The following is a 17,716-nucleotide window of genomic DNA, read 5'->3' on the forward strand; positions in this document are numbered from 1 at the left end:
TTCTTGAAATATGTATGCAAGTACTAAAATAATAAGTTAATGAACACAAATTATTAAACGATTAGAAGAAAGTTGGACATTTTATCAACTGACTGTTTCTGGAGAGAAAGTTTACCCTAAGCAACGTGTCATATGACCACGCTAACAAATTAAAATGCTAAAAATTAATTCAAGGTAGCGTAATTCAATTCGACTCTCATCCTGGATTTGGATTTGGATAATGGATTTGGCTCTGTGGTTATTACAATTTACCAAGATCTTCTGGTTTCGCTGCTTTTACTCTAGTCCTCGCGTCACAAGAGATACCGTTAACAAAAGAATCAAATATGCTACTAGTACATTAAAATATACCTGGGGTTTAAAGTAATGTGCGTATTTTTAAAATGAATAGGGGTACTAAGATTTACCATAAGAATCTGAGACTCCTCATAGATGGCTGCTCCGATTTTAAATATGCTCAATACATGTTGTTGTATTATCTCGTTTAGGTTTCTTTTGCATTCGTTTCCATGAAGGCTTATCCTTCCGATTAGAGTAGGCTCAAATCGTGTATGCAGAAATGCAATGACCATCAAGTTAGACAAATAAAGCTCGGTGCTTAAATTGTAATTAAAAGTAACAGGGAATATGTTCCATTAAAAAATATATATATATTCCAAGGGAAGAGGGAGAATTTTCTATAATAATAGAAGTGAATGCAAGGGTATGTAGTGACCAAAACCTACTAGATTTCTGCACTCAATATGCTGATTCTTAGCACATGACTGACCATGGTTGTTTTTATCTCATTACCGGCAAAGCTAACAGCAGATGGTTAATCGGTACGTGAATTAGGCAACTCCAGTCCTATACCTCTTATACATAGTGCTTAATTTAGATTCTGAGAATGGTATGCAAACCGATAATTTTCGTTTATATTTACTTACTGACTTAGAACCAGTAGTGTATATCACTGTATTGTAAATTTATAAATTAGAAACTGAAGGAATCATTTATGAACTTATTATCACATCCCAAATGGTTAACTACCGTAACTTACAAGATTTTTGAGTTCGCATAAAATTTTCGAGTTATAATATTCATGAAATAGGAGATTCTGTTTTCAGTTGCGAGAAAGTAATTTACCTAACTCTGAGGTAAAGTTGCTTACTGGTAGATGCTAAAATGATCACGTAAAATATGTTATTACAGAATGAAATAATTTCTTATTTTACACATAAAAAATACGCAAAGATTATGAAGTCATGATGTAAAAGAAAAGTTTAAGGTTTAAATTTAGGTAAATCTTGCCGTGCCAAACATATACTAAGGTATCTGAAGTAAACCTAACATACCCTAATATAACCTAACCCAAACCAACCTAAGTGAACTTAAACTAACACAACCTATCCTAAACTACCCTAAAGTAGCATATGTGAAACTAACCTGATGTAAGCATAAGTCATAGTTGACATGCTGAAAACCAGGCGGAGTTTAACACAATAAACGTCAATGTTAGTATTCTTCAAGGACACAAAAGTTAAACTAAGGCCAGTAAGAGAAAATTATGCTAAAATAGCAAAATAATATGAGAACGGCACCATATAATAATATAGAACAAAATCTGTATTAGTGTTGTATCATTAAAGCAATTCCATTATATACTCATAATTTTCGTTACCCACGAGAAGTGTTAATAACACATACTATTTCACACAGAAAAGGATCTCAATATATATATATATATATATATATATATATATATATATATATATATATATATATATATATATATCAATAGAACACATGCTGAAAAATAAATGCGATATATACATATTAAACTTATGTATGTTTTAACTTTAATCTATCCAGGTTTTACTCAACATTATTAAACAACATTGTGGCTTTAATACGGTATATGGCAATTAAATTATCGCGATATGCAAACGTCCATGTATAAATACTGATTTTCCTTAACTCCTCTTCATTATATAATGCCAAACTAAACTGTTCATTTATCTTTTCAAGCATTGCATGAATTAAGGATATATCAAAGAAGATGCATTATTTACTTGAGGTTAGAGAGCAGTAGTATGACTTTTACCATTTACAGCGTCGTTGATTTATAAGATTGTTCGGATCCGGTTTTGTTTTTCAATATAAAAAGCTTCCTTTTTGAACATATTTTGAAACAGACCATTTACACACGGTTTAGGGCATTTTCTAACCTTGAATAAATCATTTGCTTCCTTTAATTGGATAATTAAAATTTATAACATGGAAAAAATTTCACTTTTCAATCTTTTTCCAAATCCGTTTTGAATATTTCCAACGCCGTTTTTAATAATTTGGCTGCATGTGTGTATGCAACAACATAATATATAACTAAAAGTTAAGAAAAACAAGGTTTAAAAGAGAGAAACCAACGGCACATTCTGGATAGATAATATGATTTCTATTTATTTTTCTCACTTATTTCTCGATTCAGTTCCTTTCTTTTTGATTACTTTCCACATGTGATGCTTTTTGCTTCTCATTTTACTGTTACTTTTTTCTTCTGACTGTTTCTTTCTGCTGCTGTTTCTTGCTTTTTATCACTACTTCTATTTACTTTCACATCAACTTAATGTTTCTTGGCTGAATTGGAAAAAGTGTAAAAATCTTCATCGGCTGGAAGTGAATTCGAACCTTCATCGTTGGACGTTAATTTTCTCATATGTGACGAACTCCACAAGTGAACAGGAACAATTAAATTCCAGGTTCATAAAACGATGCTAAAATCGGTCTGTATATATGAAGAAATACTTGTCTTCTCCAACTATTAAAAAATTGATAAATTGAAACGCCATCTATTAGGTACACGAATAGTTGTTTGAACGTAAGAATTACTCACATCGGCAGAAATAGAGGTTTAATATTGCATTTTGGTAGACTGATACAATCCAACCTATAAGCGTTGCCAATACTTATGATAAAAATCAGTAAGTCTACTAAGAAATATTGATTGATAAAACCAGTGCAAAAAAATCGAAAAATAAAATATTCTAACGTAGCCTCTAAATAAAATTATAAGACTTTCTTAAAGAATATTTATTCGAAAAATCAAAAATAAACATGAAACTTTCAAACACCGAAATATTTCTTTGCTCTAATGTTGTCATCTTCAGCCTAAATTGAAAATAGAGAATCATTATCTTCAGCATAAAATTTAAAACTTTTTAGAGAATGTCATTTTTCGAAAAATTAAAAATTAACTTGTGAAAAATCCAAATTCTTAAAATTTTTATTTTGCTCTAACGCAGTTATCAATTACCCAAATCAAAGATCAATCAAAACTCAATAGGGAACTAAAATTAAGTTTTCTCGAGTGTAGTACTGATTACCAAATTATAAGGATAAAACAGAAGATAGTTTTTTTTCTATTATAACCACAAGAGTGCTTAAATTGTTACATGTTAGTTACAAGTAGGTATACTGACAGTGTAATTTTCTATTAATTTTAATTTAAATTGCATATACCGATTTCTTAAGCTGATCATACGAAATATTGAAACTACAGATAATTTTTTTGGAATCTCTATATAAACAACTCGTTTTGCATATTTTTATATAATTCCAGTTATAAAAATCGTAAAATATCAAAGAGAAATATACTTCATCCCATCATAACGCATAATTGATCTTTTGTCTTTATTACTTTTAAGACTTACTCCGTATTTTTGTCATGCATATTTCTGTGGAAATAAAGTTTTATATTTTCCATCTAGATGTACACTTTCAATTGTACCAGTACATTTTGTCTTAATCAGTTTCCATAAATTTTCTCATATGGCTTTCCTTCCTCTAGATATTGTAATTAAGAATTCTTAACACTTTGATATTGTTTTCCTTGTTTAATCTTGATGATGCCACTATTGATTTATTTTATACATGTTTCTAAATTCATCATTTATATCAATACAAAATTTTAATGATGGATAATGATATTTCAACTCAATATATTTAATACACAAGCCTTTATTATGTCATCAATTGGACAGAATGATGACAATGTCCTAAAATGTTAATTATGTAAGGACATTGTCATCCATAGTCCATATTAATTTATTTTTTCCCTCATTCAATTTTTAAATTTTTTTCTTTATTTTCATTTTTCCTAGCTAATAATAGGTTTTCTTTCAATATTTCACATCTTCTTTAAACGTCGAGATGCTTTGCGGTGACTTATGGTATAAAAATCTAAAACCAATTTCATTTTTTATATAAAGATTCAAAATCTTATCCAGTGAATTTTGTGGTGGACAAACAACGTGTGCGTGGGTTTTCTCGGGGGTTCTCCCGTTTCCTCACACTTTCTTCATTCCACCATTTCATTCATTTCTCATAATCATCGTCTCCTTTAGCCTCACCGGCATAAACGTGGGACGTAAAACTCAAAGATTTCGTTTCATTTTTCAAAATCTTATCCGACTATTTAAAGGAGATATACAGTTCGATAAATTTCATATTATTCTTTTAACTGGCAAATTTTCATAAAATTAGTACTCTCAGGTGGAAGACGTAGTAAGTACTACGTCGTAACCACAAGGCTTGGAACTCCAAGTCATAGTGTCCGAATTATCATGAGCATAATCACTATATTCACTTTCTGAACCAACTTCTGATGTCGCTGGCTCGCTTTCATCATTTATATTGAGCCAGTCATCCATACTATCATTTGAACCGTCATCCTGAAGTGGTCTACGCATTCTCTCATCATCACACATCTGTTCTTTCTTCTTTCTACTTGTGGAAGACATTCTTACTTAGTAGAACTATGAAACAATGATATATGTTTCACACCAACAACAATAGCACACAAGAATAAACTAAAAACGTTACAAAGACGTCCTCGCCTCAGCAAGACGTTTGATAATGTTTTGAAATGCAGTTTCTCCTTCTTTTGTTACAGCAGAAGCAATGTTATTCTTACGAGCAACAATGTGTCATCTGTTATTCCAAAAGCCAGAGTTGTTTGCACATTATGGGCATTCAAAGTCATCTATTAATTTGTTTCCGATTTAAATGTAAGAAGAAAAATTTGCAAGTGAAACCTTTCTCATTGCCACTAAACATTAATGACATTATAGTCAAGACGGAGTACTACGTCGTAGCCATTTCCACTGCAAATATGCCATGACGTAGTACTACTTCATAACCAGTTAAAGGATTAGTAAACATTGTCATTTTTTTAACGAACAACGTTTATGGATAATAAAACATAAAAGACACACACACACACACACACACACACACATATATATATATATATATATATATATATATATATATATATGTATGTATGTATAATATTCACAAATTATATATGCATAACTATTGTATTATCAACGACATTTCTGTTAAAAACTACATCAAACTTTATATTTCTTCTTTCATCTATGGATGTATTCCTTCTTCTACTGGGATTAATCAAACACATTGATTTATTGTTCATGAATTCATCTGAATAATAGTACATTTCTGAACATCTACATGTTATTCTCTTAAATGAAGTATAGATGCTTACGGCGTTTTTAACAAATGAACTGAGATTCTAACTCCACGTGAAAGACAACAGGTTTACCTAATGTAAAATATGAGTTGGTTTGGTTGAAATTTTAAAAATAAGTTAACACTATTTACAATTTACAACTACTTCGTGTCAAAAAATATTTGCCATACTTTTTAACTATTACAAAATATTCTGTATTTATTCACTTACTATTTTGTCATACTTCAACATTTTGTATAGCCTTAATTAATAAAATTTGAGCTTCGAAAGGAAAACATCGAAGCATTTTTGAGATGCTCCACTACTTCGGCTCTTTCCCTATCGAATATATTATTGTCAAATTGAGTATTTAGTAGACATAAACGAATCCAAGCTCTCAATTACTTTTAAAGAAGTATACATCAATCTAAATACCTCAAAATTGCAAGAAAATGAAAGTCGTATTCTTATAAAATAGAAGAGATTGGAAACAAGAAATGAAGAATTATGGCAAATTTTCTGAATATTCTGTATAATGTTGATAAACACACTTTTGAAATTTTCAACATTACATCCCAACTGAATTTTCACTGTAACACTTTTAGAACACTGAGAGGGGTAGGGATATTTTTGCTTCTTCGACTGATTTACATCATTTTATTACATAGAAATTGACACGATGCCAGTATGCTGTAAAACACCAAGAAAAGCAATTTACATTAACAATTATTTTTTGTTTAATTGGCATTTTACAAAGAATGTTCCGTGTGCAATAGATTCAGAAGAATGGGGACACTGCTATGTTTGTAGGCACATGACTCACTTTATAGGAGGAAAATACCATTTAAAATCTATATTATGTTAGTCCTCAAATTGTAGGAGACTAGGAAGGTTAATTTTATGAAGAAACAGCAAGTCCGCCAGCATACCTTGAATAAGTGCAGTCTGAATATTGAATCTGTTTAGGAGCTGTGTTTTATTGACGCTATCCTATCCCTATCACAAAAGTCTATACAACCATTAACAAACATACAATATTTATTTAATACCAAATAAAATGGAGTCATTTTCTCTAGATTTTTTATCCCATAGGAACAAGACTCAATATAAAATTAGCACTGGAATATTTTTACTTCTTCCTATGTAGAGCATAAACTCTCTTAAGAAGAAAAAACAAATTAAATATCTAAATTCGTTCTAGCTAGTAAGCAAAGATACTATTTCTGGTTTTTCCCGTATAAAAAATTGAAAATATCTGAACGCCAAAGTATCACATTTCATTAAACCTAACGTCACAGAATTATTAAAAGTTTGTACGTATTATACATTTAAGATCAGTCTCACCAAAAGTTATTTATTAATGAGACGAGCCAAATAATTAACTATACAAATATTCGCATGTTAGGTTAAAGATAATATTTTATCTTTACCACATCCAAGGTATTTGCAAAAACTGCTTCTTTTGCTGTAAATCCTGCTTGTGGAAAGGAGAATATCGGTTTTTTAAAACATGTTACTAAGAGTCTTACAGAAAATGACAAAATTGTGAACCTATTAGTTGACGAAATTTATGTTAAACAAAGGTTGGATTATAAAAGTGGACATATACTTGGTTTTTCGTCTAATAATTCCGAAAATTTAGCAAATAGTGTTGTTGCATTCCTAATCAGTTCTGCTTTTGGAACACTCAAAGAAGTTGTCAAATTAATTCCTGTCAAACAGGTGAAAGCTTCAGAGTTACCAGTAATGACAAAAAATGTAATAATGCAGCTGTAAATGTCAGTCCTCAAAACTTTATGCATAATAAGTTACAACAACAGAAATATAATATTTAAATATATATATCATATTCAAACGAGGGGCTGTGAACTTGTAACGTCTATCCTTAATGATTTTCTCGGAAAGGATTGCCAACGGAAAGAGAAGAGAAATAGTGTCAGATTTTTAGATTGGAAAAATGTTAGTCTGTTTCCAAAGTTGAGGAAAAGTACTTTCTGTAAAACATCTATTAAATAAAAAGACCACGGGATAAGCAATTGGCGCGGTAATATTGCGAAGGAAGATTATATAAATATTGTAGGGTCCAAGAGCACGATAGTCAAGGAGAGGTGACAAATGTGACTTGACTTCAGGAGGCGTAATAGAAATCGAAGATAGGGAATGTGAGCATACAGCTTCAAGAGCAGAAAGAGGATTTGTTACCATCTGGGTGAACAAATTTCTGTAAAAATAGTCATCGTATGATTCAGCTGTGTTCTCCAGTAACAGCCCACACAGCACAGGCACGTCCACAGTACGTCCAAATATGGTCCAAAAATTGACGAAGGACGTCCAGAAATTGAGCCGATTCAGGTCCTCTGGACGTAACATGGACCAACTTACTACGTCCAGATGTCACCTCGCGAGTATGATACGGTAAACGTCCATAGATGGTCCACCATGGACGTAAAGTGTACCTTAACGGGACATTAATCGTATGTCCACTGGACGTTTGTATAGATCTTAATAGTTGTCCATGGAACTTCCATTACATGTTCATTTGTTGGAGAGCGAGTGGGTTAGTGAGGGACATTGCCGACGTACATAAGACGTTTATGGACGTAAGAAGACGTTCAGTGTATGTCATGTGGACATCGAGGTGTACGTTTATGGACGTTCACTGGTCGTCGATGTAAACCTCTATAGACGTAAATCTTTTGTCCAGAAAACTTCCATTAGACCGTATGGAAGTGCAGTCTACGTCCAATGGACATCCGATTTGGACCTGTATGGAAGTACAATGTATGTCGAATGGATGGCAGATACGGAGTTGTATGAACGTACACTGATGTCCAGTATTCGTCCATAGGGGCAAAACGGACGTACATCGAATGTTCAGTGTACATCCACTGGACGTTGCATAAGAATGTAGAGGGACGTCCATTGGACGTTTAATAGGTATGTAGAGGGACGTCCATTGGACGTTTCGTAAGTATGTACAAGGACATCCACAGGACGTTAGTCAGACGATCTGTGTGTGTACCATTATGGATTTCGAATGCAGTGCTAATTAGAGGTGGCTCGTAAGAGAAATCACATCGCTAAAAACTAAAGTTTCCTCGCCTCGAACAAAATGGAGAATGCTAACTCATTCACTAAATAATGCATATTATTGAAGTATAACAATGTGCAACATTTATTTAGTGGATGAGGTAGCGTTCTCCCCTTAGTTCGAGGCGAGAAAACTTTAGTTTTACCGATGTGATTTCTCTCACGAGCCACCTCTAATTAGCACTGCATTCGAAATCCATAATGGTACACACATAGATCGTCAGACTATCGTAGCTGTGGAAATAAAAATGACATTAAACAAAACATTGAAGTCTACAATAAAGGCTATATAAAAAGTGGATAGTAATCGAACAGTACTTGTAGAAACATTGTAAAATGTACTTCAGAAATCAGACCTTTAATTTTTTACGCGGATATTATATTTGAAATACATTAACTCGCAAAAAGAAATTCCAAAAGACTGTGAAGAATTATTCAACTACATTTTACAAGTCTCTCCACAAAAAAAGGACATACACCCTTGTTGTAGCTTTACTCTTCAATACTACAAAACAAAGAATTGAACACTAATTGCATATGTGTAATTTCTCCACACGCGAGGAAGACAAAAGATGATTGTACAGTTATCTTCATAAATACCTAGATTTCATGTAACGGAATTATAACGGACCAGGGTATAGGTACTTACGTGGGTGACTGTACAAAGTTGACTTCCATTTTTGTTATGGGAAGTTAATGTGCAGTACATATATTAATGAAAAAAGATAAAGTAAGATTAACATATTTATTAAACTATTAATATATATTCCAAGCCAACTTCGGGTTATTAGTACACATCCTTTGATCTTGTAACACAAATGTTTATTTAAACCATTTCAGTTCACCTTGTTCACAATTTAACTTTTTGGCTTACAAATGAACCTCTTTATTATGTTTTAAAAAATATTTCAAGTTAGTATTTGAAGTGAAGTGAACTGTCCTTGAAAGCTTTTGTTTTCTTTTTTTCTGTAATTTTCAACTGCCTGTTTTGCATTCCTCACCAACAGACCTGAAACAAAAGGTCACACATTAAGACATCAATAGTGTCATTAATCTCTACACACTAAATTATGTCAATATAGTTGTTATATTTAAAACTAAACAGGTAATTGCTATGAATAAGAAGATACAACACACATAGCATACATATGCCCAAAGTACGTTCAGTGAACGTTCGATGTATGTATACAGTGCCGTAACGTGCCCCCTTATGACTGTGTCTATATTTTATTTACTGCATACAGCAGCATTTTTTTCGAGATTAATTAGTTTTTCGAAACAATCATACAATATAATTTCGGAAATTTTAAATGAACCGTTCGTTATTAATAAAATACTTTCCTATCCTCCATATTTTTCAACTTTATAAATACTTAATTGAATCTTTTATTTTGAGTAAGCTGTAGATATTGTGAAATCGTCCTATAATTATATGTTCGAACCCAATCTAGACTCCATATTTGCAAAAAAAAAAAAAAAAATGAAATAAAATAAAAATTAAAAATAAATAAATAAATAAAATTATGCGGGAAGAGTTTATCGGGTATCAAATACTTTACGATGATATTTTAATCCTATCTTTGGTTCTCCATGATAGAGGTTAGATTAAATAGTGTGACACTTGTCGATGAACAGTGACAGTGCAAACAACGTACAATATTTTCTCAGTCTGCTCGCCAGATACAAACGTCGGCTAGACATTGTGTTGTAAAAGTAGTCACAGTGTCGGAGTTAATGCAATTACAAATAAAGGTTTTATTAAGGCTTGGATTTCTACGACATGTCATATATTTATCCTGTTATATGTTATAAGTATAATTAAACAAATTTCTGACTCTTGTGAATACAAAAATGTCGTTTTCAATCGTCATATACATGCATATTTAAACCACACTTTAGATTGAGGTCATATTTAGGCTAGTGATATAAAAGCTTATTTTTGATCATATTTTAGATGAGTTTCATTTCTGCTTTGTTATCTTTAGAAATGAGGCGATGTGGTCATTCAACGTATCCGTTCAAAAGTTATCGTGGGGAGTGACGGCCTGATGTACTAACAGTACAGCACTATAAGCCTCCCTGCGTGATCCTAATAAATAAATAAATGCTCCTAATCCTTATAGGGAAAATGTGCAGGTAATTGATAGCTGGAGTATAGCGATTGTCAGTCGGTTCATTTATCTATCTATATATATAAAAGAGAACGTACAAATCCTTTGTCCGCTCATCACGCTAATACGGCTGAACCAATTTCTTTTATTTTTGGGGGGTTATTAGGATTTGGACCCTAGATGGTTTTTATCATATCACTTTAATTTTCAATTACCAGTGTCTTGAGATAATTGACCATTCAGGTGTCCATTACGTACAAATCCTTTGTTAGTTCATCATAGGTATAAAAATAAACGTATTTATATGCAACCCGCATGACCGTGTCACTCGGCGGGTTAACATACATGACAGGCGTTATAATGGTTTTTATCATATCACTTGAAAGCGAAAAAGTAAAAATTATCTAAGTAACAAAGTTTATTGCGTTCGGGGGTGACCGCAGCGAAGCGGGGCGGGTTAACATAAATGACAGGCGATATAATGTTAACATTTACTGCAATCTTCTATGGTTTTTATCATATCACTTGAAAGCGAAAAAGTAAAAATTATCTAAGTAACAAAGTTTATTGCGTTCCGGGGTGACCGCAGCGAAGCGGGGTGAACGCTGCTAGTTACTAGTAAAATTCAAGTTATGTGCATTTGTTTCACACAAATGTGAATGACTAGCTTCAGTAATGTTTGGTTTTTGATTTAACACGAGGTAATAGGATTTACACACGTGTTCAAATTATTAGACTCAACATTCAGTTTCTGAATATTTTACTGTTCTTACAATATTACGTGAGAAAATACATTCGAACTTAGTGCAAATTACTGCTTTGTAACTCTGTTCTAAGGTCTAGTGGGTGTGGCATATGCTTTTCAATATCAATAAAACAGATGCGTAAGTAAACTCAAATATAATTACTATACAGTGTGTATATCCAAATTGAAAACAAAAAATGAAACAGAAATTTACAAAAAAAAAAAAAAAAAAAAAAAGCTCTCTCACACAAAGATCAATATTCAGAAGGAAGACAGAGAATCGCGAAGTATATCGCGAACAATTGATGTCGCCTGATCTGAACTTATAAACAGCGCGTGCATGGGTTTTCTCGGAATTCTACCGTTTCCTCCCACTTTCTTCATCTCACCATTACTATCATGTACATTGAGTCCTTTGGCCTACCCGGCATAACCTTGGAGGTAAACTCAAAGATTTCATTTGTCATTTCACTTTTGACTACATTTATGTAGATTATTTGGCAAAGAAGTACAACCTTGGAGTTGTCAAAGCTCTTATTTGTGTACGTTGGGAAAATGGTAAGGTGAACAGCATACAAGTCAGCATTAACCTATTTACAAAACTGTTACTATGATACTGACATCTGCTTTTTTTAAAACAAAATGCTCATCTACATCTGTCGCATAAATACAGATGACTCAAAATATGTCCAACTAACGTCAATTACATTTTCTATACCCCGCGTCACCTAATTGGCGTATAGCATCAGCCAATAAGCGTGCAATGTGCTGTTACAATCCTTCAGTGAGGAATCTAATCATTTATAATCGATTTTGTTCATATTTATGGACAATTATGAATGATTATATTCCTCACTGAAGGTTTGGGAACAGTGCACTGCGAGCTTATTTGCTGATACCATACACCAATTCGGGTGGAGTATAGCTTAGTAAATTTCAAATTTCATTCTACAGGAGTATTTAAAGTTAGTATTGATTATATTAATGTGTGTTCCATATTCGCAAGAACATTTATTTTTACAGATTTATGCTCATTACCAGCACTTACGGCCTTAAGAACATCATGTATTATGACGTTTCTCTGCGAGCACACTATCCAGGGGAGGGGCAAAGAAGAAAGCGACCTGAGACCTGGATTAGGTACGATCCCGGCATTTGAATGGTGTGAAGAGGAAAACCCAGGAGAGAACTTATTCAAGATGGCTAACATGAAAAAGGTGTTAAATTATTTCAATAGAGGGAATCGAATCCTGAATTGCTCGCACCAAAGCGAGTGCGTTAGCGACTATGCCACGCGAGACCACAATTAACAACAACAGCATAATATATATCTTCAATGCCAGTAACAATTTTAAAATAATATTATGTCAATAGTCAACTAAAATTTCTAAAATTATGGAAAGTACTCTACCGTTTTTGACGTCCTTCAAGGCGTTCTCGAGCTCTCTTCAACCAACTGCTTATAGATTTCTCTATATCATTTTCCGTCCATTCTATTTTGCTTCTTTTCACTGCGTCTGAAAGGTAACACCAGCATTATAGCTTGTTTATTCAAAAGCAATTAACATAATGACGGATAGAGAGACAATGTAACTAAATTAAATCCTGTACTTCAATATGGCCGTTGCTGGGACAGCAGTGACACAGCCCTTCACTTAAGTGGTGACTAACACATCCAATTGGATCCGGGACGAAATACAGAGTTCATCATTATGTTCGTAGTACTTCTGCATGACTTTGAACGACATGAAATATTCGAGTCCCCTATCCCTTATGCTCAGGGTATTTTCCGTTATTGGGTATGATTCTTGCTAATATGACACCGTGGGTTTCGGCACTGGGCAAGAGGTGAGCTTGCCTTATAACATGCGGACCCATATAGTATGGTAAGCGTCCTACTTGCTACGCAGTCACCTCCACGAGCATGTTACTGGAGGAGGGTATGTCTTCGGCTTTTTGTGCAGCGGGAGTATCCCACTTCCTTACAGTATGTATTGGGCTCGTATGCCATAAAGAATTGGGCAGACAAATATCCAGGATGGATCGAAAGAAGAGCAACTTCAGTATAAAACAAACCAAAGATCATAATGGTAGAAGACCTGGGAAAATGGGCACTCGCTTGTTTTAAAGGAGGAAGCAGACTTTACGCAACTTGTGCTGTAGGGCATTGACTGTTCAAGCTAAGGTAGACACCGGATAATATAAACTTTGTGAAAAATGAAAGGAAGTATTTTTGGTACAATAGTAACGGTGAGGTGTAGTATATAGCGACTTAGGCCTATGTTAATTACTATACAGCACTTTTAATTATTATTTTTAAGTTGAACGTAAAAGGAAAGATAAAAAATGAAAATTTAGAAGGATAAAAGCTATAGAGAAGCAGTTACTACCATTTTCCGAATACGACAGGGAATAAGTAGCTGTTTAATATCCACGTGTGTTAGAGATTTAAGCTAATGATCTCGGGGTCGGTCGTTCGAATCTTTGGAATTTCTTTTAATATTTCCTTATTTTACTTAATTTATACCATTCGCTATTCTGTATATCTTCCCTTTTCATCAGGATCACTTTCAATTAATGGATGCTCGGATAATCTTGGCTCTTCTGTACTGAAAAATATGAAAAGGAGCGTACAATTACATTTGAGCATTTTTTTAAAGTTGATGCTTCAAGTTCATGCACCGAAGCTAAGGGAGAGATGATAATGAGACGAATGAAAATACTAGAATGAAGAGAACGGGAGCAGGTATCGAACCAGCGACCCCACGCACCAGAGGAATCATTCTAGTACTGAGCCACTGCAATCCCAAAAAATTCAACAAGAAATTAGAATTTTTCATTAGGCACAATTTTAACCTACAAATTGCAATTTTCAATTAAAATTTGCAACAAGGGTGTAATGTACGTTTACAAAAAGCCTATTTTACTTTTACTTTTCCATGATTCTGCGTACATGAAATGAGGGATCCAAGATGATCCAGCATGTTGTGATCACTGCTACATGTGGATCTTGTACCTTAATCAAAAAACAAGGAAATGAAAAAATCCTCTTCTTTTTATATATATTAATATTTTTATATTAAATATCATATGGTAAGCTACGCGAGTAATATACTGTGATATTAACTTGTTGAGACAGTAACATAAAACAATGTTGATCCAAGGGACCACAATCTTCCCTAAATGTCAATCTATCCGAAACATTGAAACTAATAACAAAAACTTGAAATCTACTAAAATCCTATCTCCTAAAATCATTTATGTTCTGAGACTTTGATTTCGTTTAATAGTTGCTGCTATTGCTGAGCAACATGTTTTTACAAATATTTAAATACAGAACTGTGTAATTGAAATAGAAAACAATTGGAAGGAGTGAGAAATATTGCTTACCACGGATGATTACGAAGGTCAGCGTTGAAGAGAAAGATCGTTTGCTTCGCATTCCCAGCCAGCTGAACTCCTTAGCAACTTCGTCAGTTATTAATCGCTTTATAACTCTCTTCACTGTGTCAGCAACGTTGTTACCACCAATTTTAGACAAGTGACAAACCTGAAATCCAGACAGTTTATGTTACATGATGATAAACCGAACGTATATTTAAAAAAAATACACAAATTGCTTAAGGGTACAGGATGTAAATATATGATGCTCTGTAAAATGGAGTCGTAGTGCGGAAGACATATATATATACAGGGTGTTAATTAATGAACTATACCGACAAACTGTAAGAAGTGATTCCTCACATAAAAATAAGAGAAAACGTTCATACGAACCTATGGCGAAATTGCACAGTTTCTGAGCTAGGACTGTCCAAAAGGACGAAAAAGTTAAATTTCAACAGGCCCTATTTCGAATTCCAGAAGGTGTGGATGGTGGTCCTTATCAGCATAAAGGAAGCCACGCATACACAATCCAAAATTGCATATTTCTTCGATTTTCAATGGGTGTACAGGGTATTCCGTATACGGTGTAATTCTCAGATGTGCTCTCAATACAATTTTCAGGTATACCCTGATTTCAAGGAGGTTCCAAAGTAGGCAGGAGGTAAGCCTTGACAACAATGGACATCCAATGCTTCGTAGGGAAGTCGGAAGTGTTAGGAACCGGCAGCTTCATGTTTTTTCGTGTTCAGAATAATGTGTGATGCGATGTATTTCGTCACGGTATATTTCACGTTTTCTTCACTTTTAAGAGTGAAAGAAAACATCGCCACATGCGTTTTCCCGAGTACGAGAAACCGTGCTGCTGCTGATCCTTAACACTTCTGACATCGCGCCAAAGGATTCCGTGTTGTACACTGTTATGAAAACGTGTCGTTTGCATACTCTGGACCAATCATTAAAGTCAGAGCATATCTCAAAATTTCACCCTGCAGGGAATACTCTGTATATCCATTGAACATTAATGAAATGTGCATTTTTGGACTGCATTAGCTTGACTTCCTTTACGGTCATAAGGATCACCATCCACAGCTTCTCGAATCCGAAATAGGGTCTCTCGAAATTTGGCTTTTTCACGATTTTGGACAGTCCTAGCTATGAAACTATGAACTTTTCCCCACAGGTCCATATGAACTTCTCTTATTTTGATATGGGGAACCGCCTGTTACAGTTTGTCAGTATAGTTCATTAACACCCTCTATATAAGTGTGAATTTGGTTCTACTGCATCTAAGTATGGACACCATAAATATGCTTCGAAGTAATATTTCTTCTTTTGGTACAGAATATTGTGGAAGTATTGTTGCAATGGATACAATGAAACAATTCTCAATTTTCATTTTTTTATTTTAAAGAAATTTGCAAACGAATTTTGCGAAAAAGTATTCACTTCTCGAAGTTGATTTGTAAAAGAAAAATCCACACTTAAGAGATTAAGAAATATGGACTTAACAGAAAGAGGTATGAATTTGTAATAGGAAAGAAGTAAACTATACGTGGAACTGGTAATGAATGAATAGTAGAATCAATAAAGTAAAATAGGGAGGTGCTAACCAAAAGGGGTACATGTTCCCAAAAATGTCAAATAACATACAGCTCCAACCAAAAAAAAAATACTTGTCTCTGTATTTAATAGCTGAAAAATTGTAGTATTGATTAAAATGTCTATCATTGACTTTCACGCGCACTGCCGAAAACTGTTTCACATATTTATACAGTTATTTTACACTTCTCCCCCTGACATGAAGTACTGCGTACACAATCTCAACTTTCAATAGAATGAGATTTCAAGCAGTCCCTGGAATATTATTAAGAGAAAGATGAAATGTTGCTCACCTCTATCACTGGTTTTCCTCACAGTTGTCATGCCGTGGTGATGTTACATACAGTCCAAATAAGATTTTATGCTATGAGCTAGGTTCGTTTGTTTAAACCAGGCGCTTTTTAAAGTTGCTTACTCAAATTAATAATAATATGAATGGTTCAAAGGAAGAGAATTCAAATGACTTGAAAGTTTTGGGTTTTACATCTTAAGGTCTTTTATGCCCAGTAAGTTCAAGGAGCCTGGACCTACTTAGTTCGTTTAAGAGTACCCCCACCGGCAAATAAAGCCGGGACCACGAGCACTGAACGCAAATGTGCTCTCCACTACACCAATCAAATGATTCGAATTCTGGTTATAGCCAGACTTGTCAAAAAACAGTTTTTTTTAAAATTCAAACCATTTTTATTTTGTAAATATTTACTTTAAGTTAAAGTGAAGTACCCGTGGCTCCTACATATTTTTAATGACGAAAGTCAATTTGAGAAGAACTCGGTCTCCATTGCGAGAAATGACAGTAACCCAGTTCATCTCGAGGTTAAAGGCCAACTATCTTTTTCTTCAAATCCATTACGTTCAGTTCGGAAGTGTGTCAAGTTGCGATACTGCACGATCAAGGGTTGGGAAATTCTTCATTTTAGTTTTAGGATCAGGCAGACTGGGGAAAGGGTCTAATAGTCCGGATTGGGCCCAGGCCCCTTGCTGCATATGACCGCTTTAACCTTAACTATTAAAAAATAACTGGTTTAAACCAAAAATAAGTGTTTTTTCCTAACCCTATTCATAAGCAAGGAAATATTATTCATTTCAAGAGACAAGCTTCAAAACCCGAACATAAGAATTAAGTAAATGCATAAAATTCAAAAACTTGATACTGTACCATTTCTTTCTGCAGTTTTGCGTTTCCCAATTGGTCTTCTAGTTGATCGAACTCTTCCATGCTTTGAGCAGGAAGTTTCCGTAAAATAATCTTCACTGTTTCATCCTGGCATTGATTCT

General features: G+C 33.7%; 2 protein-coding genes across 6 annotated transcripts in view; one reads left to right on the forward strand and one right to left on the reverse strand.

Moving 5' to 3' along the window:
* LOC145669707 (uncharacterized) overlaps positions 1-17,716 on the forward strand; it is a 925,722-nt gene that overhangs the window by 725,616 nt on the left and 182,390 nt on the right. The gene's annotated exons all lie outside the window — the stretch shown is intronic.
* Positions 9,397-17,707, reverse strand: LOC145670607 (uncharacterized). Of its 2 annotated transcripts, XM_081739401.1 has the most exons (4): positions 17,598-17,707; positions 14,846-15,005; positions 12,867-12,972; positions 9,397-9,608 (listed from the first exon to the last, which is right to left on the reverse strand). In XM_081739401.1, the coding sequence occupies exons 1-4, from the start codon at positions 17,655-17,657 to the stop codon at positions 9,575-9,577; spliced, it is 360 nt and encodes a 119-aa protein (XP_081595527.1). In that variant the 5' UTR covers positions 17,658-17,707; the 3' UTR covers positions 9,397-9,574. The 2 variants fall into 2 exon arrangements, with proteins under 2 accessions (XP_081595527.1, XP_081595528.1); XM_081739402.1 differs by lacking the exon at positions 12,867-12,972.

Source organism: Thermobia domestica, chromosome 14 (assembly GCF_964235325.1).
Source record: "Thermobia domestica chromosome 14, izTheDome1.hap1.1, whole genome shotgun sequence".
NCBI classification, from domain to species: Eukaryota; Metazoa; Arthropoda; class Insecta; order Zygentoma; family Lepismatidae; genus Thermobia; species Thermobia domestica.